The sequence below is a fragment of the Pseudophryne corroboree genome, chromosome 2, assembly GCF_028390025.1.
Source record: "Pseudophryne corroboree isolate aPseCor3 chromosome 2, aPseCor3.hap2, whole genome shotgun sequence".
Classification (NCBI taxonomy): domain Eukaryota; kingdom Metazoa; phylum Chordata; class Amphibia; order Anura; family Myobatrachidae; genus Pseudophryne; species Pseudophryne corroboree.
The window spans coordinates 501026489-501052863 of record NC_086445.1 but is presented as its reverse complement, the minus strand read 5'-3'; the positions used below and the strand labels follow the sequence as shown (position 1 = coordinate 501052863).

General features: G+C 40.4%; 1 protein-coding gene across 1 annotated transcript in view; it reads right to left on the bottom strand.

The window, feature by feature from the left end:
- Positions 1-4746: 4746 nt before the first annotated feature.
- Positions 4747-26375, bottom strand: part of CA4 (carbonic anhydrase 4) — a 56547-nt gene continuing 34918 nt past the window's right edge. Inside the window, exons 5-8 of the mRNA XM_063957168.1 lie at positions 20367-20474; positions 18789-18855; positions 14664-14827; positions 4747-6311 (exon numbers count right to left, since the gene is read on the bottom strand). Coding sequence (XP_063813238.1) covers positions 6132-6311; positions 14664-14827; positions 18789-18855; positions 20367-20474 — 519 coding nt within the window. The 3' untranslated portion in view covers positions 4747-6131. The remainder of the gene's footprint in view (positions 6312-14663; positions 14828-18788; positions 18856-20366; positions 20475-26375) is intronic.

The following is a 26375-nucleotide window of genomic DNA, read 5'->3' as shown; positions in this document are numbered from 1 at the left end:
CAAGGATAAAAAACATCTCAGGTAGGCATGGTCGACAAGGGCCACTAACAATTAGAAGGCAGGAAGCAAAGCAATAGGAGTATAACCCAATAACTGTCTTGTTTCATACCACTGGTGGAGACATTTGTGCAACTGTGTTTTAAGGTAAGCCGATAGTGATTTGTTTGTTTTAGATAATTGTATTTGTAGAAGAATTAGTTAAAAACAATAACAATGTTCAGGATTTTTTTTATTCATATGGAAGTAAGTTATACCAGTGTCGCTCAACCATTTTTTGGATGGATCCCCCAAAATAAGTTGTTACATCTGTCCCCAAATGTAATATTCACAGTTGCTCTTCTAGTACAGAGAAGCTGTTTATTTTCCAAGGTTAATTATGCATGTTCTGAAGCTGGTTAATAAAGGATCCTTGTAATTAAGGCATTACGCTAAAAAGAACAAGTCTGTGGATGACTTTTTAAAAGCTCATGGTCTCTATTATTGTTCTGCATTTGTAGATACAACAGTAAGAAATCTAAGACAGGATACATCAGGGCCTGAATGTAATGAAGTCTGAGTTCAGCAGCCATGTGGGATGCCGGCCGAACTCTGACTTTTTTTTAAAGGGCCAATCATTTAGAAGGCCATGCCTTGTAAATGATTGCCCCTTTAAAAAAAAGGCTGAGTTCAGCTGGCATCTCACACGGCCGCTGAACTCTGGCTTCATTGCATTCCAGCCCAGAAGTTTTTTTCTAAATCTCATTATTGGTGTAATGATGCTGCATTAATTGAAATGACTCTGAATCATTATATCTGATGTACAGTAATTAGGGCCTATATGATCTATTATTGAGCTCCAGTTTATTTAGATGCCTTACTGAAAACGATGTCTGTATCATTCTTTAAACTTCTCCCCCATCCTTTTATCACCAATAGTTTCCAGACCATCTTATTCATTAAATACTGAGGAGTCTATGTACAATAACTGAGTTCTTCAAAAAGTGGTTATTATTTATGCAGCTCTCTAGGGAAATGGAGCAGCTGCCACTTTCCCAGAGATTTACTTACTGAGCATGCGCAAAATGCTGGGAAAATGGCTGCAGCACCATTTTCCTGGTGACTTGTGGAGAGGTCTTTCCGTGACATGGGACCCTGGAGAGGTATTGAAAAAATGGGTGCAGGGTGTGTGGTGTGCACTCATTACAAATACGCCCACTGTACTCATTACAGATACGCCACTGGTTTGCATTTTGTCCTCATGATTAAATGGATTTCGAACAAGCAGGGTTAAAGCCAGGAATTTGTAGTCCTCATAGCAACATTTTGAAGAGGTCCCTCCCCAGACACCTCTCTCCATAGTGGTTGTTCATTTTATACCCCATAGTAGTGTTTATTTTTTACCAAATAGTAGTGCTCTAGTTCATTTTATAGTCTGGACCTCAGGGACCTGGAGGACAACTATATGACATGGGTCCTGCACCCCCTAAGTCTCTCGGCCTCATAGCAATGGGACTGCCTGCACCCATCTACGTCCATGCTTCCAGGTGCTTAGGTTTGTTACTACAATCCAAAACATAGTGGTAGGTCTGACAGTATGGACGCTTGTTTGTCTTGTGGTATGGCATTTGACTGTAAGCTGAGGCCAGCGATGCATGTGATTGATTAAATATCCTCTATGAAGCACTATAGGACTATATGTTAGTCCTATACATGATAACAATTAAATATAGGACCCTTGTAAAATGCTTGGAATCAGTCATGTAGATATCTAACATCATATCTCACTGTTGGGAGTATCCTATTAGCAGCAGTACTTTACCATTGCTAATAGGTGCGCTAGGGGCTATCCAATTAGCCCCGATGCCGTCGTCCTTATCCTCTGATACTAGCACTTATCAGGGATTATGCTTTGCATGCCTGAGGCACACAAAGCATAACCCCCAATCAGGAGCCTCCGGAGCCTCTATAACACATATAACACATGGGATCAGGAACTTAACCCCGTCCCATGTGTTTTCGTCCAATCGCAGGTCATATTGCGCCCATTGAAAATGCCCACTAATTGGATACCGCCGTAATGACCATCTGTCATAAATCATGCTATCCGCCCATTTTTAGTGGGTCATTGGATATGTTATAATCACTTCTATTTCATTTTTATGTTTTTACTTATCAGCTCATATTATGCAGTATGAGATTTTTTTTCCAACCCTTTCAAAAAATCATAATAACACCATATCTTTAAAGGAATTTTTATTAGCTTGAAATAATTAACATACAATTTAATATTGATAAAATTAACAGTGATTCAATGTTAAATTCTTCAAGCTATAGCAAAAATAAATGCTTCATTTGATGTCAGTGACTACTGTATGTTGATATTAAAAAATGGCCAGTACCTAAATGTACTTTATAGAAAGTAAATTGAATTTTGGTTACTGTGATAATTCTGGACGTGCAAACATTGCAAACCATAAATAGTTTGCAATGTGTGCACTTCCAGAATGATCACAGCTATCTTCCCAAAGTATTACAACACAATAATGAAATTTGCATAGTCATACTGAGAATAACTCTGTATCTTTCAATTCCATTTGGTGAGTTAATTTTTTCCTGCTACCAGTTAATTGTAACGGATATATGAAAAGCAGTCCAGGTAGATTTTGCATCTTTTCAGACATTCTTTTATATATAATTACATTCTGGGTGCATGCAGCTTACACAGATCCTAAGTTTCTACCTACACATAGTGATGTGCATGGATGAAAACACTTCTACTAAGGAACACAACTTTTTTAGTTTTTGTCAATAGATACAAGCTCCTTTTGAAGTGATTACATATATGTATACATTATTGCAGTGCGAAGAACAAGTATTTTAGTAAGAAAACTTTATACAGTTTGATATTTAGAATGTCTACAGCAGAAGCCTGTTTCCCAGCTTCATCAGCAACAATTCAGATTTTCCCAATTAGCATATTATTATGTCTTACCCTCCAATGTAATGCTATTAGAACCCTCCAATGTAATGCTATTAGAACCCTCCAATGTAATGCTATTAGAACCCTCCAATGTAATGCTATTAGAACCCTCCAATGTAATGCTATTAGAACCCTCCAATGTAATGCTATTAGAACCCTCCAATGTAATGCTATTAGAACCCTCCAATGTAATGCTATTAGAACCCAACCTTATCAGTTATGTTATACTTCAATAATGAATGTAGTAATATCACAGAGGTAGATTTTAAACATCTTGATACTACTTAAATAATATGTAATCTTACATAAACAAAGAATAAATAAAGGTACATTACTCTCCAATATAATTTGTATTTTTTCCTGAATTTATTAAAGGTATTGTCAGATACAGTAACTTGTCATACAGTATCATATAATCATGTGTCAGTATCAGTAACAGCAATAATCATTGTATAATGAGATGCTAGGCACAGAAAGCTCTTATTAACTACAATTTAGTCTGCATTTTATTTTAATGTCATTATGATACAAATCTACATTTTTAGCTGCACTCCAATCTACCTTCATATGAATTCTGGCTTGTCAGATCTTACTGTTCCTTACAACGCTCAGTCACTCATAGTCTCAATGGGCGTGATTCATTACATACACTGTAAAGGCTGTGAGGAACTTTCACATCAGAAGGAATTAATGTCAGAAGTGATACTCTGACCTTTACAAGAGTACAATGAACACTGCCCTCTGACTTTAAGAAGGCTATCATTGACGTTAGCTAAGTCTCAGTAGAAGGACAATTACTATAGACAACTATGTCACTCTTTTTCCAAACTCCAAATCTGCCTCACATTTAGGTAATGTTGCTATGTAAACATAGTGACAATTAAGATGTGGTTATTATTTTACTTTGTTACCTGTGCTTATTTTGTTACCTGTGCACTTATATTTCCCTTTTAAGAAATGCATGTACTTGTCATTGTATTCATGTTACGTAAAAAACAAAAACCCAGTTACCAGTTAGTCTAATTGAAGATGTCTCTTCAGGATTACAGAGAGACAGTAGATATTTTTGATGTAATTTAGCCTTTCCATATAGTACTTACTCAATGCTTTACAAGCCTACTTTCTCTTACAAGATCATAAGCTCTAATTGTCCAATGTCACATGATCAAACACTGGGGGGCAGATTTATTAAAACATTTTAAAAACAAGACATGGATGTGCTGATGCTAGTAACCCGTCAGATTCTATAGAATGTATTGTATTTTCTTGTAAAAATGGTGGCCCAGCACCAACAGTGTTGCATTCGTGAAAAAGGCACAACATTTTTTTGGAAGAATCAAATACTATTAATAACTAAGCACCCCTCACAGATGCTGCACCCTTTTGTTGCCGAGTGATGCGCAAAGTTATTGAAGTAAACTACGGTGCTAGAACAGAGAAATATTGATATTTATTTATGAAAACTATTATACTGAACATACTGGACTTTTAGTCTGCAGAATACATATCTGTTCATAACAATGTTGCATTATTGCATTATGGGGTGTTTTCAGAGTTCTTAGCAAACCAAAAAAGGACACTAATGGGCAAAACCATGTTGGACTGCAGGTGGGTGTGCAGAGAGAGTTAGATTTGGGTGTGTTAAATTATTTCTATGCATGGTAAATACTGGCTGCTTTGTTTTTACACTGCAATTTAGATTTCAGTTTGAACACACCCCACCCAAATCTAAATCTCTCTGCACATGTTACACCTGCCCCCCCCCCCCCCCTCCCCCTGCAGTGCACATGGTTTTGCCTATTACTGTGCTTTTCTGGTTTGCTAACAACTCAGAATAACCCCCTAATTATGGTATTCACAGCTATAGAACTAAACTTTGCTATAAATTACACAGTAACAAACTTGCAGACATATATTTACTGTGGACATAGATAGTTTTCTCTTCCAATGGTCTTTTATCTTTACTAGAGTCACACTACTCATAAAAAACTTACCTATGCATCCATTGTTGGCCCAGGTGACTGACTCATTTATTTGTCATTTCTCAGTGATAAATTAGTCACATGATTTATCACTGACATCATCTCTGTTCAGTGGACACTTTCACCCGTACAACTTTAGGAATTTCAGCATAAATGTCACAATTAGGAATGAAAATCTGGTACTTGATAAATGATGTTATCACTTCCCCTTTTTAATAAATATATGCTCAAGTGTCTCTCTTCATTCTTGCTATGTTGTATGTTACCCTTCTATATACTGTAAACTGCGTCTCCCGTGACACCTTCTTCTGTTTTTTTTTTTTAATGTTAGATCATTATCTTAAAAAGATCATGCGGAATAATACGGATTTATTCAGGAGTATTCTATTCTCCAGGATGTGCGGCTGCACACTTGGCGATAGAATACAGTGCTCTAACATCACCAATGTTCCTGTGCTCCTCTATTGGGTATGAGGTAAAATTGGTGATATTAGTTGTGGCGCAGTGCCACTTTTCTAACCATTCTCCCCAGAAATGGAATACCCCCGTTTAAATGTATGATTTATCTTTTGTCTAAAGTGTTTAGCTATGGCAGTAAATTTACTGAAAATTAATTAATATTTTCTACTTAAAATTATATACAAAGTGAAATAATATAATTTTAGAAAATAGAAAACATTGTATATTACTGTCAATGTGATTATAAATAAACAATATACAATTGAATCCTATACATTTCTGTGTAGCTTTTTCTAATGTTGTATCTTACATAATTAAATAAACTCTTCAACCTTAATTTGTACATAGTAAAAAATGACATACTGTAACATGTTCATATATAATAATGTGTATACTGTATAACATATTTATTACAGTCTGTCACAGTGTGATTGTATTAATGGTTATTATAAAATGTGACACCAGGGGGGAGTGAGATTATGTCACAGTTTAATAAAAGCAATGTGAGGACTTGTACGTGTGGACATTTGAACCCGAACCTGAAAGAAGTTATGTTTATCAAGCAGTAAATTCAGTGCACAAAGCTATCCAGAGTATGGGTAGAGCACATGATTTGAGATTCCTTGAGTGTTTAATGTCCACAGCACATACGATCTGTTAACCATAGATGTTAATGTGCAATAGCTCAAAATCAAATTTGAATGCAGACTGAAATTCCCATAATGCATTGATTAGGATGCAGACACTGCATAAACTGCAATCAACGAGATCAGCAAATGTCTGCTGTGGGGCAATACCGCCTCTACACCGGAAGTAAAAACATTCCTGCTGCCTAGTTTCTGTGTTGGTCTGAAATTCTCAGCCATGGCGCCACCAGAAGGGTATTTAATCTTTTGGTAGAATTCTTTTATCTGTAGAGAAAAGAGATATAAAATAGTATTCTTCATATGTATCACAGTATCTAATTAAACTATCTTACAATTATATTACTCGCATGACATTATTTCCATAAAGTAATTTGTAAATATTAATAGCAAATACTTTTATGTAGAAAAGAGTTAAGCTAATTGGCATATTTTTTTTTCCTTGTGGTTCTTGCTCTGGCAAAAAGATAAACTCTACGTGTAGATTTTATAATAAAATCAGGACTTGAAAATAATGTTAAAGCAGATTATTTATCTTATATAATACCCTTTATGAGGTCTAAGAACACTGTACGCTAACTACGTATGAAGTACCGTAAGGGTACGCACGTTGCGTAACAATCGCTTAGCCGTGGTCGAGATGCTCAAGCGTTACGTTCGCTCACGGCCAAGAGATCACTGGCAGGCACGCTATTGGCTGCCGACTACCGTAATGATTCGCTATAGCGATGCGACCGCTCGAGACCACGAGGAGATCACCAGCGGCGCATACGCTCACAATGTAAAACCTTTATATCTAAACCATAAACAGTGTATTATGCAGTAAACCCTTTGTGTAGTGATATGGTGTAAATGCAACACAGTATAACCTTACTAGCTTAAAAGCAGTTTGAGCGTCACCGACGCTCTGAGAATACTTAACTCTATAAGAAATACACAGATACCTGGGCTTAGGGTCCAACGCCTAATATATATATATTTTGAATGATATACTTGCAAAAGAATTAATACAAATACAAATCATACACTACAATATAACATAGACTAACTAACCAGGTAACTACACAGTAAATACAATACAATTAAGTTTAAGAGAAAAATGAGAGAAAGAGAAGAGAGAGAAAGATATGGCCCATAATAACAAGAGAGAAACAGTATGATTACGGAGAAAAACTTACGCACAAAGGAAACGATCGCATGCGCCTCTGGACATCCAGCTCCCGATTTTCAGCAATGATAACCGTTGAAGAGTGAGAGCTGGATGTGATCGGCCTTTCTATTTATGCCCCACACACAATGCAATTCAATGGTCCCTACAATCTCATTGTTCATTGGACACAGGAATTCCTCCTCGCATTATAACAAAAGGTCATAGGTTGATTCATACAGGTGGGCTGTGACTATTTCCAACAGCTCAGGTGGGAGGGAAACTGGGTTTCCCGCCGCATGGGTAATAAAGTGCAAATAAAGTAAATGTTCATAAACTTCTTATGTCCATAACTATTCGCACGAGCGATTGATCTGCTTCAAACCAACACCGGAATATTTCTAATTAAATATTCTTCCGATGGATACTAAACACCACTGTATTACTCCTGTCTGACCCTTCGTATCAAACAAAGAGGGATTTCTCTGTTCATGAACATTCTATATTAACCAAACTTTCAGAATCTATCAAAGGGACCATGATCTAAAAAATACATTATATAGTGAAAATATGTAATGATTGAGTCGCACGCTACGATCACATAAACTCTACCGTAAATACGCATACTGTGCGCCTGCGGGTGCCCGCGACTGTGAGTATGCGCACGTACGGGAGAGCGTACGCACGCGCAGCACGGACCTGTGTGAGGTGCAAATATGGTAGTGTGCATAGAGATATTTTTCTGACTTTGACAATAATAATACATTTTTCATTTTATTTATGTGTTTGAAGGAAATGCATAAACTCTGTATTACTAATATGCCAACCCAACAAAGCATAACATAGAAAATATGTAGCAGCGTCTGAGTTTGCCATAGGTACGGGAGGCCAGTTGGACTTTTTTCAGAGCGGCAATCATGTATAATGAATGGTTTTGCCTTGTAAATGTTTGCCGCTTTAAAAAAATGGACGAGATCAGCTGACATCCTGCACCTAAGGCAAACTCGGACGCTGTTACACATGCCCCCATGTGTTTACTGAACATTCCCATCTCATTACTTCTTTCTGTAGTATAGGGTGTTATTGTCTATTGATCACCAGAGAATAACTACTAAGGGGGCACCATGTTTGAAAGAAAAGGTAGAAAAAGTCTGTCATCATTCATTTTACGTTGTATGTCAGTAATACAAATATTGAGTCCACACCAGTGTAGTAATGTAAGGAAAAATAGGTTAAATCTATATAAAACCTCTCCTAGTAGGGCAAATATGAGGAGGCACTGGGTTGGTGGTGCTCCCAGAGTTTTGTGAAGTACAAATTAATACTACTAGTGCACAAAGGCAAAAGGGGCAGAAAACTCTTTCTGGGCAACTTTACTAAATGAACTGAATTGAAAAAACAAACAACGGAACCCTTATAAGAAGGTATACTGTACGGTGCAGTGACGTACAGTCAGGGAAGGCAGGGAGGCAGAGCCTCCCCTGTCAGACTCTAGTATACTCCAGAAATTTTCACTATAAAATGATTAGCAACTATAAGGGAGGAAGGACATTTTCCCTCTTCCTGCCCTGAGCTAATCGGCTCAACACTTCCTTGTGCCCCTTTGCTGTGAGTACCGGGGTAATAATAACATTTTGTATTTTGGAGTCAAACCGTCAAACATGCCAGACAATTGCTGTGATTAGCATTAAACACCGTGGGCCTGATTCTGAAGCACAAGCTTTGCCGATGTTCACATTGAGCGAATATTTGCAACAATGCATGCGCAAAAATTTCTAAAAATGGAACATGTATCACACAGATTAGAGGGTAGATATGCACACAAAAAATGGTCTGTTCAGTGGGCGTGTTATGGGAATGTTTCGGGCATGTCAATGTAAGTGGCTGGGGGCCTAATTCATATCTGTACACAAATGCCTACACAGCTGCGATTTCTTAGGCTACGGACTTGCTAAACATTGCAAGTGTAGCTGCCACTCAGAAAAGAATATAGACTCCCACCAGAGCCATCTCAATGTCCTCAATATCTGTGTAAACATATGCAGTACCAATGCAATAATGAGGAACATCATCTCCCTGAGTGAGTCTATGGTTACGCAGACTGGCCGCAGCAGTAGCGACACTGACGTCATATTTTTCTGCGCACACAATTTCAGCTGAAGGCATGAAGGCAGATGCACATCCTGAAAATGGCCATGACATGACTGCATTTTGCCACCACTCCCCGTCACATCCTCCAAACAGTTTGTTCCTGTCAATCTCTCTGCATTTAAATTCTCCTTTGAGTGGCATCGCCAAGGTATCATGGCGCATACGTAGTGTGATCGCGGCATATGTGAAGTCTACCATTAAAGTGAACATTGGCATTGCGCACAAACATGAATTCGTCCCTGTGTACACAGATGCACAGCCAGAGCCGGCCTTAGGCATAGGCAAACTAGGCAAATGCCTAGGGCGTTTGGTATGCTTAGGGGCACCACCAGCTTCTGCTGATTAAAATGATATGCAGCATGCTTATATTCTGTGTGTGACTGTGGCTGTATCTGCATATGAAATGCTACGTTGCAGTGTATTCCTGGAAATCACTGTAATGTAGCATTTCGTATGCAGATACAGCCACAGTCGCACACACAATATAGGCATGCTTCATATAATTTTAATCAGCAGAAGCTGCTTGTGCATCCTAGCAACATAGTAATGCAAATAATATAATGCATTTTCATAAAAAAAGGCACCCGACATTAGCAGAGCTGCCAGCTGACTCATGCCAGGCATCTCCTGCAGAACTAGCGGCGGTACTAGGGGGCACCAGCCAAAATCTTGCCTAGGGCATCATATTGGTTAGGGCAAGCTCTGTGCACAGCCACAGGCTGCGACATTGCTCTTTGAAAATGTTTAGTGACATTGATTTTCAAAGGTTATAACAACTATTGACTGAAAGACAAAAGACCTGCCAGAAAATCATAGACCAGTAGGTAATGTATAACTTAAAGGGCATTGTTCCATACTTGCCTACCTGACCCTCTCCATGAGGGAGAAAATGCTCTGTTCCTGGACTTTCCTGGTAATGTATGATTGCCATCACCTGTGGTGAGCTAGTTAATTGATAAGAAAGGTGTTTCACCACAGGTGATAGCAATCATACATTACCAGGAAAGTCCAGGAACAGAGCATTTTCTCCCTCATGGAGAGGGTCAGGTAGGTAAGTATACATTGTTCTGGACTGAGGTTACTGGTCTAATTGAGTTAACAAAGTAAATATTCAATAGAAAGTAGAAAATTGGTGGTATGATAAGTTTGTGTTGTCTATCACAACCTACATTCTGCAAACTGAGTTTCTTTATTCATAATTACAAAATGGGTAGATCTTGCTACTCATTCCAGGTCAAGTTCACTTTTCATTGTGGTTACACACTGACTTTCAGCGTCACTGGGTCCTGTTATTGCAGATGGAAGATGATCTCATACACAGGCCTAAAATGCCGCTTTCACATCGCAATGCCGGGTCACACCTGTGAATTGGAAATGGGTCCTTTCCTGGTGCGAGGAATTGGAAATGGGTCCTTTCCTGGTGCGACCCAGCATTGGACCCTTTCAAATTGGCTACCCGTCCAGGTAATATGCCAGATCGGGTTGCCATGGTGGGTTGGGGGTGGATCTGGCACCGGGGGCGGGTGCAGAAGCGGCTCTGGGTGATGAGATCATCTCCACGCGCCTCTGCCTATGTTGTGAACGGGTCCCGGTTCACATCGACCCGGCAAACCATTCAGACGGCACCTGACCCGGTTATAACCCGGGAATAACCCTTCTTTGATTTACAGAGTCAGTCAACCCCGGGAATTCATCAGTGACCCCTTTCACACCGCACAGCGGCAATATACCGGGTTATTTGTGCGGTATGAAAGGGGTATAACAGTCATCTTAAAAACTGCATTTTGCAACATGACCAATAACACCGTTCAACAAAAAAATAAAAAATTCTATAGTCAAGGATATTTAATGAATTTAGGGTAATTTGAAGGTGCTGATTGGAAATATGCCATTGGTTTTCCCAGATTGGTTCTATTTTTTTAAATATTGCATATACCCTGAAATTGCATTTTTCCCATAAGTGCTTTAGACCTGCTTGTCTTAGTAGTTGTGGTTTCATCTTCATTGTGTACTTACTGCATCTGATACTTTTAGTTACTTGTTTCTTCGTTCACAAACATCTTTAAAGAGCAAAATTAGTTGTTTTTCCAGGCAAACATGAGTTCATCTTGAAGATCTTGCTTAAATTATCCTGATGTATTTTGTTACATTTGTGGCAAATACACATTCCTCAAGCAAAGAAAAGACATCACTGAATTTGTGAAGCAAGCCTATCTTGCATATCTTGGTATAAAGCTTGGTGATCAAGATAAGCCCTGGGCTCCCCACAAAGTCTGTAAAACTTGCATAGACAATCTTCACCAGTGGACATATGGAACCAAAAAAAGTTTGAACTTCGGTGTGCCTATGGTGTGGAGGGAACCCAAAAACCACTCTGATGGCTGCTATTTTTGTGCTGTCAATGTTAAAGGTTTCAATAAACACAAGAAACAGAAATGAGAATACCCTAATTTAGAAGCAGCGGTTTTTAAAGCAATAAATGTCAAAAGTTTACCATGTTTATATGTTGTTTCATCAAATAAATATTCATTTTGAGTGTCTTGAGTTTCTTTTGAAGTGATTTGTAGTAATTTCTGCATGCTAAGCTACACAGTTCTGCATATCCAAAACTTAATATGCGTTTTACTGTTTTTCATGGGGTACCCAATTATCTCAAAAAGTAGAGCCAATCTGGGAAAACCAATGTCATATGCAGAATCAGCGCCCTCAAATTACCCTAATAGGACTGAAAAATTCTTGACTATAGGCAAAGTGTTGACTAGTGTAATAACTAATGTTGGGCTCCATATACTGCAATATTGGGACAATTGCTCCAATATGGTTCCCAAGTGACAGGAAAATCCTAGTTTCAGACGTACATTGGATGCATTTACACCCAAACAGATTGTGAGCACAAGAGAAGATTTGTACCATTTGTTTTGATAGTAAAATACATTTTTTTTATTGGGTTGAGTTAAAGTTTTTTTTTTTTAAATCTGTAATACAGCAGGTATAATATTCTTTCTAGTATAGCAAGTGCCAAATCTGCATTATGGACAAATGCATTTGCTTTTTTTTCTGGGCATGTGTAATATAAATTTGGGGAATTTACTCTAAACAAAAGTATGGGAAGATGTGTCCTTTTTGTGCCATATGGTAGAATCAAGATGCAGTTCTTTTGCTGTGCATTTTTTCCTCAATTTTGATACTTTTTCCTTAATTTTGCCCCTTAGTTTACATATAGGGCAATATTCAATTGTTTTGTTTCTATGCCCTGATCGCGCCCATAAAGGTCGGGTTTAGCCACATAAAGCAGCTAAACCCGACCAAAGTGCTGAGCGCTATCACGAAAAGTGCAAGCTGAAATGCAGATGCCGGCAGCCATTTGTGCCCGAACTGAGCTACAATTGAATAGGTCTATTAGGCAAAATCTGCTGGTTGTCGGCGGCAGTGGCGGCTCCAGAGGTGGGGCTGCAGCACACTTCAAAATTCAAATAGGGGAGCCACACCAACTGCCACCAACTGCCATTCCAAACTGACTCACTGGCAGTTGGTGTGGCTCCCCTATTTGAATTTGGAATGTTCTGCAGCCCCACCTCTGGAGCCACCACTGGTCGGCACGCAGAACAATTGAATTCCACCCATAGTGTACTACAGTAGGTATTTAAAATTAGTCATTTTTGTTGCAAATTACTTTGTACTATAAAGTCATGGATAAAACATATTGACGCATGGTGCAGGTCACTCGTATCATAACTGTCTTTTTACCATAGATCAGAGGTTCCCAAACGCAGTCCTCAAGGCACCCCAATGGTCCAAGGTTTTAAATGTATCCATACTTGTCCACAGGTGACTTAATTAGCACCTAAGTCAATTTGATTTAACCATCTGTGCTGAGGATGTACCTAAATCCTGGACTGTTAGGGTGCCTTGAGGACCGCGTTTAGAAACCTCTGCCATAGACTGTATACTTTTCCCTCAATTTTGAGTCTCAGCTCACTTATAGTGTACTAGGTACTTAAGTTTAGTGCCTTGGGGGGGAAATGTAATAGGGTGTGAGAATCAGAAAGTGAGAGATTTTGGTAAAATTCTCCTGTTTTTTTTTTTTTTTTTAAAGTGGCAATCATTTACATAGCAAAACGAGGTTGATTTTGGCAAGTAAATGATTGCCACTTTAAAAAAATTTTTTTTTTAATTTTACCAAAATCTCTCACTTTCTGATTCTCACACCCTATTACATTTTCCCCTTGGTGTGGCTAGTGACCAGCAGCCCATAGCAAGCAATCAGCTTTAATATACCATTTATTAACCACCTAACAATTTTTACCTTCACAAAAAGCTCAGAAGTAGTCGGGGTTTTTTTTAATAAGTGAATTAGGTGAAGAACATGAATTTAACCCTATCCAAAATGATTTTAGTTAAAAAAAGAAGAAAAAAATAATATACAGTATATATATATATATATATATTTTTTTTAAATAGTTTTTTCAAACATCGGAACATCGATCAGGAACATCGTGACCATCAGAACACCATGATCATCTCGGTTTTAATTTTGAAAGCCGGGACAGACTCCAGGTACACAGGGGGGGCTTGGGGGGTTAATTTACACTTCCCCAGCTGCTGCTATTGTCTGCAGCCGCTGGAGGGGGAAGTCCTGCCATGCTGACTGATCAGCAGTGATTGGTAGCACGGCAATCAGTAGGGGAGAGTGCAGGGAGGCAGAGGGACATCCCGGTCCCTCTGACAGCAGCAGCGGAGGGAAGTTTCCCTTCCCTGCCGCTGCTAACACTGTTTATCTGACTGGTCGCATCCTGTGCGACCAGGTCAGATAGAACACTTGCAGGCATGGTCATGGGCATCTGATGCGACCATGCCAGGCAAGTGGTTAAGTACATTCAATAAAATTGTAGGTAACAGCTGATTGGTTTCTACGGGAAACTTCTCCATTGGTCCACTTCACCACTCACAACCCCATGGTGTGCTAAATGGGGCAATTTTACGCGATTTGAGGATAAGTGTACGTGCACCCTAACTCATAATGAGCAGGGGCGCAGAGTTTGGTAGGTGAGGATTACCTGAGCCACAAGCTGTAAAGCTGTGCCCCTCGTGTGGCCACACCCAGCCCCCAGCACACCAGGCCTGCTGGAGGTCTGATCATGAGTCACATATTTTGTGCATGGGATGATATTTTTGGTAATTTTGTAAGGCGATTTACAGTACACTTCAATTACAGCTTCTCAATGGTGATTTTTTTCTTTTGCATAATAATAGCTTCAAAGCTGTTACACAGTTCTGGGTCTTGAAAAGAATAGATAATTTCAATAAAAATAACATTGTACCTGATCTGGAGCCAGCTTAATTGTATTATTAAATACAGTCCAGGTGACTGTCTCATTACAAGAGGGAGTGGTGAGTGAGCCTTCATATCTATAGTAAAGCATTAGATTCTCCTTGTCTGGAATCAGGTCTTGCAGCTTTACACCAACTACAGTTGTGGTGTTGCCTAAGAATCAAAACAAGGTACAAGCATCATGTTAGGAAATTGTATAGAAATGAAACTAATTTGCAGATAAGGGGGTAAATGTAATAGGGTGTGAAAAGCCGGAGGTGCTGGAGTTTGTGTTAGAATGCCTGTATTTTTAAAGTGGCAATCATTTAAAAAGGCAAAACCAGGTTGGTTTTGCCTTGTAAATTTTGCCGCTTTAAAAATAGATATGGGTCGTTGGGTCGACACAACTTAGGTCGCCAATCATTTAGGCCGACCACTATTGGTCGACATGGTCATTAGGTCGATATGTACTAGGTCGACAGGTCAAAAGGTCGACATCATTTTTTTAACCTTTTTTGGTGTAGTTTTCTTCGTAAAGTGACAGGGAACCACAATTAGTGCACCGTGTCCCCTCGCATGGCTCGCTGCATTCGGCACAGGTTACCATTCTTAATTGTAGTCCACGTGGATTTTACAGTATGAAAAAGTTCAAAAATTGAAAAAAATGTGAAAAACTCATGTCGACCTTTTGAACTGTCGACCTAATGACCATGTTGACCTAGTGACCCTGTCGACCTAATGCATGTCGACCAATAGTGGTCGACTAAATAACTGTCGACCTAAGTGGTATCAACCTAATGACCATATCCCTTGAAAATACGGGATTTCTTGCTCAAACTCCCGCACCTCCGGCTTCCCACACCCTATTACATTTACCCCAAAAAGTCAAAATGAAAGCAATTTTTTTGCCATGTTTGACATTTTGTACAGAATACTAATTAGGACAGTAAGGTTTCTATTTATCAAAGCTTTATAAAACATTTTTATCCAAGATTGGGTTAGTTCCTATAAGGCTACCATTGGTGGTGGTCATCATCAAGTATCGCTGGGGTTCTCCTGTGAAGGCTTACCCATGCAAAATAAGGACAGCAGCAGTACAAGTATAGCTGCTGCTCTCCAATCACTGACAGTAACTGAAATTGAAGACAGGAAAATAATTCTTTATTGCAGAAATAAAGATTTATTTTTTAGATAAACAAAACAAAACAAAAAAAGTTACATTTTTTTTCTAGTGCACATGTGGAAAATAGCAAAGCCTATCATATAAACAGAGGAGACAAGGACTAGTTGGTGAAGCAATAAGGTTCTTGCATGATGATATTATCACTTAAGATTGAATTTTATGGATTTTTTTTGTATTTTGATGTGTGTGAAAAATCTGGCATGTTTTCAGTGTAGCAAAAAAAAAAAAAAAAAAGCTAATCCTGCATTTCTGTAATATTTAAAGTTTTGCCAACTTGGTTTGTCTTTTGGACCTTACGCGTTTCGCTGTCTGACAAAGCTGCCCCCTGAAGACAGCAAAATGCGTAAGAATTTACCTGCTGGATCTTGGGACACTTATCATCCATGACAATTTGGACGGTGGATTTCTAAACAAGCCTGAGACCCTTCCCACTACCATCCCACTGCTAATGGAGGACTAACCAATTTCCCACAACTGGTGCGCTGAGATCTTCACCTGCTGAGATATCGCCAGGGAATTTTGCATTGGCACCTCCAGGATTGGTAACTATTTGTGGAGAGACTTACATCTTTTGTGGCTTAGGATAACTGAGGTCCACCAACCACTGGATATTAAAACCATTCATGTCCTATATTAGATCCCATTTGGCTTTTCACAGCTAGCCATGGTTTTTTAAAATGCTCTTTATGTGCACAAATTAACTTTTAAATTGTTACAACAGGTATTATAATACATATTTTTATTTATTAAATTGTTGATTGATCCTTTCCACCTGTCTCTGCATAGATTTATTTTAGCGCTGTTACAGTACTTTCAGTACAATTGTGTTTTGGTTTGTCTTTTGGATTCTATGGCCTTCTCCTGCCCCTACCTTGGCCTGTTTTTGTATTACTATTTTGTCTGCTGTCTACACTGACCCAACATTGCCTAGTTGTTATAGCCTGGTACCAACCCTGACTCATGCATTGCCTAATCCAGTGGTTCTCAAACTGTGTGCCGTGGCACCCTGGGGTGCCTTAGGACACTTGCAGTGGTGCCTTGGATTGGTGGTCCAAGTCCAATTCAAAATATATATGGTCAATGAAATACTCAAAACCAGTGCTGGTGGCTGCCAATCATAAAATATGTGGACAAACAGAAGCAAATCTTGTCCCCCGCCACATAACTAAGAATGAAATATAAACTCAGTTTATTTCATTTAATATTTATTTCTACATTTCTCAGTAAGGGAAGCCATGAAAATAATTCAGATGCTCTTGGGTGCAATGATTCAAAAACGTTTGGGAACCACTGGCCTAATCATTATAGTTTGTTTTCTGGTAGACATGATCCAGCAGTGCCTAGTCATTATAGCTTCTCTGCTGCCAGCCCTGACCTTAGTTTGTATACAAAGTTGTTTGTTTGCTTTCAGCTCTGTTGCTTACTGGGACCTGCTTTCTTCCACCCTGAGCCTTTCTGACTTCATTAGTTCTGTGTCCAGTCACAACTACTCATCTCTTGGGCATTCTGCATAGCATCCTCTCCCTCCTAAAACCTAAGCAATAGCTTGTTATGATAACCTTTCCTTTTTTTATAGGTTAAGACCTGGGGGCACTTACGTATCTGTAAGAACATTTAGCATGAAGGGAAAGGTGGCTTGCTAAAGATGAGGACATCACAAAGTGGTAATAATGGTCTCATAACCTCTCTACAGGTATAGCCCTAACATTGGAGGGCCAACATCTGTCTTCATAGTAAGACTCTATTCATATTTGAGGTTTCAGTAGGGTTGCGCGGTGAGGTACAGTAAATGGTTCAGCAGGTACTGGCTAGTACCAGAGCCAGATTTACACACAATATATGAACCAAAGGGTACATATGGGCAGTATACACAGGTGCAGCAGTATATAGTGTTGGAAATTTGGTGAGCTTTGATCAGAGATGTGCGGAAGAGGTAGACAGGGTAGGCACTGCCTCACCTGCCATAGACTTTTTACTCCAGAGTTTTGACTATTAAAATGATTAGAATAAAACAAAGAGAATATATTTTCTAATATATTTTTTGTATGTTTCACATACTTTATATAATCAAAACTCTAACTGAATGACAGGAAAAGCCATGCCCCACCTGCCTCCCCTGACCACATGTCACTGGGTTCCAGTAATATCTTTACTCTGCCACCTTTGTCCATTGCACAGTTCATAGCTTTCTTTTAGATAATGTAGTGCTTGTGTACAGACCTCTGATAAGTGTTCATCCAGAGCGCGGTTTTCTCTTGTGTTCCAAATTGAACAAAACGAAATTTCATTATATTTCCCCTTGTACAGCGTTCTGCGTATATCACTGACATATATTTAGGCGGTATACACTGTTCAGCATTGAGATCAATAACTCTTTATACTATTTTGCTAATGGTTGTGTTCTGAAACACAAGAGGAAACTCTTATTTAGAAGAGCCCTCAGGGAATCAAGTGTGTTTAACCTGCACTACCTTGTGGGAAGGATGAGGTGGAGGGCTGCAATTTCAAATGTCAGAGTTACTGTTCTGTTTTTTCTTGTCAAAATCTCAAATTTCCCTGTACATTTTTTTTGGACAAATTTTTACTTAAAATGTCAGGTACATGAATAAAATGCTGAATGTAACATGAAAGCACTCATCCTTTCTTAACATGTATTGTATGATGTTTCTACTAATTGTGATGTTAAACTGTGATGCTTGTGCTCCCGGGTCCGAGCACACACTGAATCGGAACCTGTGAATGGTAGTGTATGTAGTATGACTTTACTCATTTGAATAGACTTTGAAGTAATTTCTTTTGAGTCATTTCACTGTAATCATGCCATTAAAAATAATATCAAACAATGATATTTGCTGTAAAGAAAGACTTTCATCACTTACAGTAACTGACTTACAAATATATATATATATATATATATATATATATATATATAGGAAATGTATAACACTGTACCTTTTCCGGAGATGTGACTTAAACCACTAATTAAACCATCATACTTTGAATTGTGTTCTGGAGACGCCTGAAAGAGAAAATATAATAATTTACAAATGTAAATGACAGTATAGGACAGAAATATAATCTGACATCATTCTCAGATTGCCGGTTTTATCCTTTAGCACACATCCTTATCTTATTCATGACAGGAGCGGAACTCCCAGAGACAGCTCCTCGCCTGCCTCTGGGCTCCAAGCCCTGAAGGGGCACCTGCATGTACAGCACCACCTGGGTGGTTCACAGCGAGATCACAGCGATATATATATATATATATATATATATATATATATATAAATACACACAAAGTGGTGCAGAGAAGGGGGGGGTACTTTTTACCCGGTGTCCGGGCCATTGGAGGGGACCACGATCCCGCTGACCTCTCCCTTCCCCATTGCCAACCACTGCACATCAGGTTGGGATAAAGGACTGGCTGCCACTGAAGCTGCCTCTCTCACCCAGTAAATGCCAGTGTGTGCTGGGCTGGAAGAGAGGCTGCTGCAGCGTGATGAAAGGAAAGGGAGCTATTGCGCCTTCCCTCCCGCCCACCGCCGCCTGCAAGTTATGTTTTTTTACTATTTTTAATACAGCGATCTGGCCACGCCCCCTCACTGGCTAGGCCCCCTCATTACCAGGGCCCTGCAAAGCTGTAGATAGATAGATAGATAGATAGATAGATAGATAGATAGATACTCATCAGTGGCGGTTCTTGCCACGGGCAAGCGGTACTTTTGCCCGGGGCGCCGCCTTCCGGAGGGCGCCGGCGCCATCCGGAGGGCGCCGCACCAGGGCAAGATCCGCCACTGTGCCCCCCGTAGTGCCCTGCTGTGCCCCCCCGCTTTGAAGGGAACCAGACGCGTAGCGTCTAGTTTCCCTTCATGGAGAGGACCTTAGTTGTGCGGTGCGCGATGACGTCATCGCGCACCGCACAGCAAAGGTCCTCTCCATGAAGGGAAACTAGACGCTACGGTCTAGTTTCCCTTCGTCTTGAGGATCTCTGCTGTGCGATGCGCGATGACGTCATCGCGCACCGCACAGCATAGTGGCACAGACACTAGGGGTCATAATTGACCTCTAGTGTCTATGCTGTTCTATGGGAGAGACGTAATAACGTCTCTCCCATAGATCGAAGAGAAGAGGGAAGAGGAGAAGAGCGGCGCCGCCGGCGGAGGGGGTCTGGATCAGGAACGGGGATGGTAAGTATAGTTTTTATTTATTTTTATTTTTTCTTTCAGCGAGCTGACCACGCCCCCAATCGAAGCCACGCCCCCCATATTTTGCCCGGGGCGCCACAGATCACAGAACCGGCCCTGATACTCATACACACATGCTCACATACTGTACATATTTGTGTTCCATTTTTTTTAAGTGTGGAGCACCAAACTCCAGATTGCCCCCAGGCAACTGATTTTACTGCCATTATAGACTTGAGTCTCATCATATGATAGTTTAGTGAAGTACTTTTCTTAGCTTGTATGTAATGTATCTTCTCTTATCAGCTTTTCTGACTTTTACACAATTGAAATTATGTTCACTTACTTCCAAGAAGAATCCAAGTACAGCAATAGCTCCACTCTCAGATGTACTGTCAGCGGCACTGCCACCAGATTCTGACTTGTCTGATTTCTTTGTGTGAACAATATGAAGCTGTACCACAGAAACAAAACTGTGTTGGTTAGATAGTGTACTACTGGGGGGGTGTTTTCATCTATAGAGACGATACACACTTTCTGAAAGCCCGTATTCTAATGGTCCACATGAATAAAACTCTGGAGTTGTATGCCAGGCTTTGTGTACAAATTAAAAAAACAAGGGAGAGAAAATAATTTGTGCCCAAGAGCCTTGTTATTGTAGGAATAATACAGTACAAACCACTATTTAATAATACATGTTACGTACAATAACTAAAGAATAATTGCGGTCACATGTAGTGGTGGTGCAGAAACTCATCAGTTACAAGGGGCACTCAGCTAGGTTGTCCCAACAGAAGGCCTGATTCAGGTTTGTAAGCAAAGCAAAAAAATCATACAACTGAGCAAAATTATGTGCACTGCAGGTGAGGCAGATGTAACATGTGCAGAGAGATTTAGATCTGGGTGAATTCTATTTTTTCTGAGCATGGTAAAAATACTGGCTGCTTTATTTTTACACTTCAATTTAGATTTCAGTTTGAACTCTCCCCACACAAATCTAACTCTCTCGCTCTCTGCATATGTTACATCTGCTCCATCAGGGGGTATATTTACTAAAGGTCGATTTTCAGTTTCAGTCCAATTTGAGGTGATTTGGTAGCACATTTGACAATCAGGTATTTGCTAAAGGCAAAACCGACTCAAAATCCCCAGAAATTCGACTTCACACACAAATAGAACTTCAAATAGATCATGGGTACTTTCCTGTAGAAATGAACAGGAAAAGCTCATTTACTAACAGTCGATTTGAAAATAGAACCTTAACAGAACCAAAAATCGACCAAAAAAAATCACAATTTTCAATAGAACTATTAGAAATAGAAACAGCTCTATTTGATTTTATATAATGTGGAATTGTCTGAGACTGCTATATGATGGAAAGAAACATGGTAGAGAAGCATGTGGGGCATAAACCATGACATTGAAAGGCACAGCAATGATTTTAAAAAATTGTGGATATGCAAATTAGCACAGGAATGAAGGTATTTGTGGGTAATACAGTGCATGTGACCTGTTTTGGCCAATAGGACTGCTTTTGTATAATTTTGTCTATTTTTGGGTAAATTTTTGATAAATTTTTGGTGAATAGAACACATTTAGAACTTCAAATAGAACTCGCATAAGTGATTTTAAGATGAAACTGAAAATCAACTTTTAGTAAATGAGCTAGTTGGACTAGAAACACTAGTCGACTTTGTGGGGATGCTGGTTCAATTCTGGTCGATTTTAAATAAACCCAAAATTTACTTTTGGTAAATATGCCCCCTGCAGTGCAGCATTGTTTTGCTCAGTTGTGTGATTTAGTGCTTTGCTAACAAACCTGAATCAGGCCCAGAGACTGGATTATTGATAATATGTATAAAACATAACCCTTCAATTATTAAATATAAAAATATATATTCTAGTTATCAACAAAACATAATACAAAAGCGTACGTATAATAAACACATATGATATATAATAATAGGGGAAGTGTTCCCGGTAAGGTAGAGGCCAGTCCCGTCTGATGGCTGAAGATACAGCAAAAAAACATGCCAGAGAAATTGTGAGGTATGTGAAACAGGGATATATCAATGGGGGGAAAAAATGACCCAATGAAAATAGAAATAAATAATATAATGAATAGAAATAATAATATAATAATAATAATAATAATAACGTTTAAGGAAAGGGGATGTACTGTACAGATGTAGCCATGCTTATCATGGCTATATCTTACTGCGATTGCGCCTTATTAGGCGTGACCACTTTCACGTCTCAACCGCGCATGCCCTATTCACCTAGCCAAGCCGAGAGCGCTCGTTTAGTGCACATGTAGTCACAATGAGTGTGGCTACATCTGTATAGCAAAATTGGTAATCAGTGAATGTGCATAGCACATACTGTAGATAGAAACCTAGGTCACATCTGTAATCAGTAGGGGATCGTAAACTCAGCCCACTGAGGAAAATGTAATCCTTATGTGAGACAAGTTTCTGTGCAAGGGAGGTATTCAATTAGCGGCGAAATCTCAGTAAATTACCGCGATTGCCATTTTCACTATTTTTGCTTCTTTTTCAACGTGAAAACTGACTATTCACATGCAAATTAGCAAAAATGGGATTGGCGCGAAAATTGATACTAAAAGTGAAAAGTGAAAAATGGGTAAATGTGTTCGTACCCCCAAAAAGCTAAACTAAGATCGTATAACTGTATAAAAGTTTATTAATGATTTTTAAAAGGTAAAAAAATTATAGAAAGCATTTTTTCAGGAAAAAGAAGTGCTAAAATTAAACTTGGGGTACATAAAAATGGGTATAAGTAGTATATAGTTGAGTGACTTTTTAAAAAATGGGAACAGACCGATTACTCCCATCTGCAAGTCTAAAAACACTTGTCCCACTCATAAAGCACCCCAATATACCTATCCCATACTGTACCCCAATTTCCATCATTTTGCACGTTTACACTCCAAAAATGACGTCATTATTGGCCAACTAAAAATAATTAAAAACTAAGTGCCTAATTAATCATTCAGGGGGTTGTTCCAGGGGTTCAGAACCAAATCCGAAACATTTTTAAAATTAAATAGGGATTTTCCCCAGGTTTATCACCTACTCACATATGGTGAATTGAAGTTCGCAGTAAAATTACTGCAAAAATGTTTTCGTGGACAATTGAAAAGGCATTTGGCAAATTTTAACGTGATTTGCAGTAATTTCAAATCTTTTTACTGCGATAACTCGTTTTCGATGGTAATTGGATTCCCCCTACGTGTTTTCTGTGAAAACTAAAAGAACAAGGTTATGTTATACATGAAAGCTATTTCATTATATTTAGCTATAAATAGTGGAGGTAAAGCAATGTGATAGTACTTGCTGTGTCCCATGGCAGGAGGAAAGATCTGTCCGATATCAAAGGCCATCTTTTGCCCACCACCCTACTAGGAAGTGGCTTTAACCACCACTTTCAGTGGGTTGTTGTCCAGTGTAAGTTCAGTGCACAGTCTTCACAGTGCATTTGTCACTTAGCTCTGCTAGTGTGGTACCCACTTCAGAGAAGGGGCATGGTTGAACGCATTGGTGACATGGGAGAAGGAATATCACCGGGGGGCATGGGCAAACTGTTAAGGTGGGTACACACTGGAAGATATATCTGCAGATCAATTGATCTGCAGATATATCTATGGACGAATCGGGCAGTGTGCTGTGCATACACACTGCCCGATCCGTTGGGTACTGACGTCATGAACTGGGCAGGCGTGTACACATGCCCACCAAGTTCAGCTGTCAATCACCGCCGGCCGCCGCAGCATGTGTACAGGCGGTCAGCCGACCGCCGTACACACACAGCGACGCACCAATATATCAGTAGATATATTGGCCGTCGGCTGTGCTGCGGGGCCGACGCGATACGTCTGTGAACGACGGAGTTCACAGATGTATCGGCCATACACACTGACCGACGGACCCGCGATATATCGCACATTCACGAGAACGGCCGATATATCGGCCAGTGTATACGGGCCTTTACACTTGGTAACAGAGCCTATGACCAGTAACTGACAGTTCAGGGCTGGAGCCACCTCAGAGCTGAGAAGCTGTGGCAGGGGGGGTGGGAAAGGAGGGTAGGCCATTGCAGAAGCCACAATACCCATTGAACCGGGAAAGTGAAAAGAGAGCCATGAAAGACCCCATAATGTAAAGCAAGAGACTACCAAGAAGTGCAATATCCCAAAATAAGATAGATGGGAAGAGTATTTTAATAGCCGGTCACCATACCTAAGGAGGGGTCACTGTGAGGGGTTGGTATCGTGTGACCGATGGTCGGGAAACCGCCGGTCACCATAACGACGGTGGGATCCCGGCATGTAGATGCCCGGCAGGGTGGGGGGAGAACAGCAAAGCCCCTTGCGGGCTCGCTGCATTCACCACAGGTTCTATTGCCACTCTATGGGTGTCATGGACAACCAAGAGTGGGAATAGTCAATGTTAGTCGACATGCCGACTGTTGGGATTGTGAGGGGGGCAGGATGTGGCCATCGTTATTGTGACCAGTGGTCTCCTGACCGCTGGTAATATAACTAAATCCCAGACAGTGAGGCACTGCCACATACTTTATACAGTCAAAACGCACCGCACGTCACTGACTTATTGACACTTTGATATTAAGGGGGTATTCAATTAGGTCTGTTTTTTTCACCTAGGCCAAAGATGGCACTTTTTGCTATTTTTTAGGAAGAATGGGGATTCGCCCTATTTAATAGCAGGGCAATTTATGGCCTAGGCGAAAAATTCAGCAGGAGTAAAAAATGTGTATTGGCAAAGCCACATGTTTTCACATCTGCTCCTGTGAAAATGTGGGCCATTTTCGCAGATTTTAAGGCATTTTTGACCAATGCCTTTTCACAAAAAAAGGTGAAAAGACATTGTCGAAAATGCTTAAAAAACAGGTGAAAATGGCCTGCAATTGAATAGGTAGGGGGGGAATTCAATAGCTCCAAGATTACCGGAGCTAATTGAATACCCCCCTAAATCTGCATGTGCAGAGACTTTTTGCACACTTAGGACCCTATTCAGTAAGGATTTCATGCTGGGGGCCACCCATCAGAGGGCAAGGCCACCCAGCATGCTAACTGCTGCCCCCTCTCTGCGACCACGACGAAATTGCAGTCGCAAAAATTGCAGAGGCCTCCTGTCAGCACAGCCTGGCTGCGACAGCAGGAGGCCTGCCGCCATCTTTTTGATCGGAGTGGATGTGTGTGACGTCACCCAGCCGACCCAATCACACCCATGCTATGTCCCCCATTTGCCCCACCACTCCTCCATTTCCTGAAGCCGCCCCTGCAATGCTCTATCTCCACCTAGGAAACGGAGCGTTGCAGCACCCCTCCCGCCCCACAAACGCCTCTGCCTGATTGACAGGCAGGGGCGTTCGCATTTACTGCAGGCACATGCCCAGGACAGGCCCTGAGCATGCGCCCACATCATTACTGTAATTTTTACGGTTGGATCGCCAATTGAGATCCAACCTGAATGAGCTCCTTAGTGCCCACTCCCATGAGCTAACCCTGTGCAAATGAAAATGATAAAGAAAAGTTGTGCTACCACCACAGGCACCTCACATTTACGTGCCTGGGTGACGGGGTGTTACACTGACAATACTAATGATTTCACCTTGCACAACCAAAATCACTGTAAACATTGTTTCTATTTTATGATGTATGTACTATTATTCAGATTTGACAAATTTCAATTAAAGATATAAATCTCAAGACAAGGGGAGAATCATGTACCTATAATCTTGAACCAGCCATTATAGGTCCATTTTTTCCCACTAATAGCTGACACTGATTATGAGCTTTTCAAGTTATGGATATATAGGAAATGCCTTCAAACGCCTGGAATTATGTGGTTCTGGACATCTCGCCAACAGAAAATTCAACTGTGAAGATTTCTATACCCAACTACAGCATGGCACTTCCACGGCCAGGATGGACAGGAGCTCTAAAACAGCCCTGGCATTCTAGTGAGCGCATGACAAGGGGGTGGGGCCTCACAACCCGCCACCGTGTCTTTGTATGGCGGGAAGCTGAGCAGAACGCTGGGATATGAAGCTGCTTGGCCAGTCTCTGGCTGTGTGCCATGCGTCCATGCAGAGCTGCTCAGCTAAGTTTTTAGGCTGGAGCGGCCCATCAGGCCATCAGTGTCCACTTCTCACAGCTCGCCCTCATCAGTGTCCACCTCTCACAGCCCCCCTTCAGTGTCCACCTCTTACAGACCCCCTTCAGTGTTCACTTCTCACAGCCCTCCCTTCAGTGTCCATCCCTCTCACCCCTCCTTCAGTGTCCATTTCTTAAAGCCCCCCTTCAGTGTCT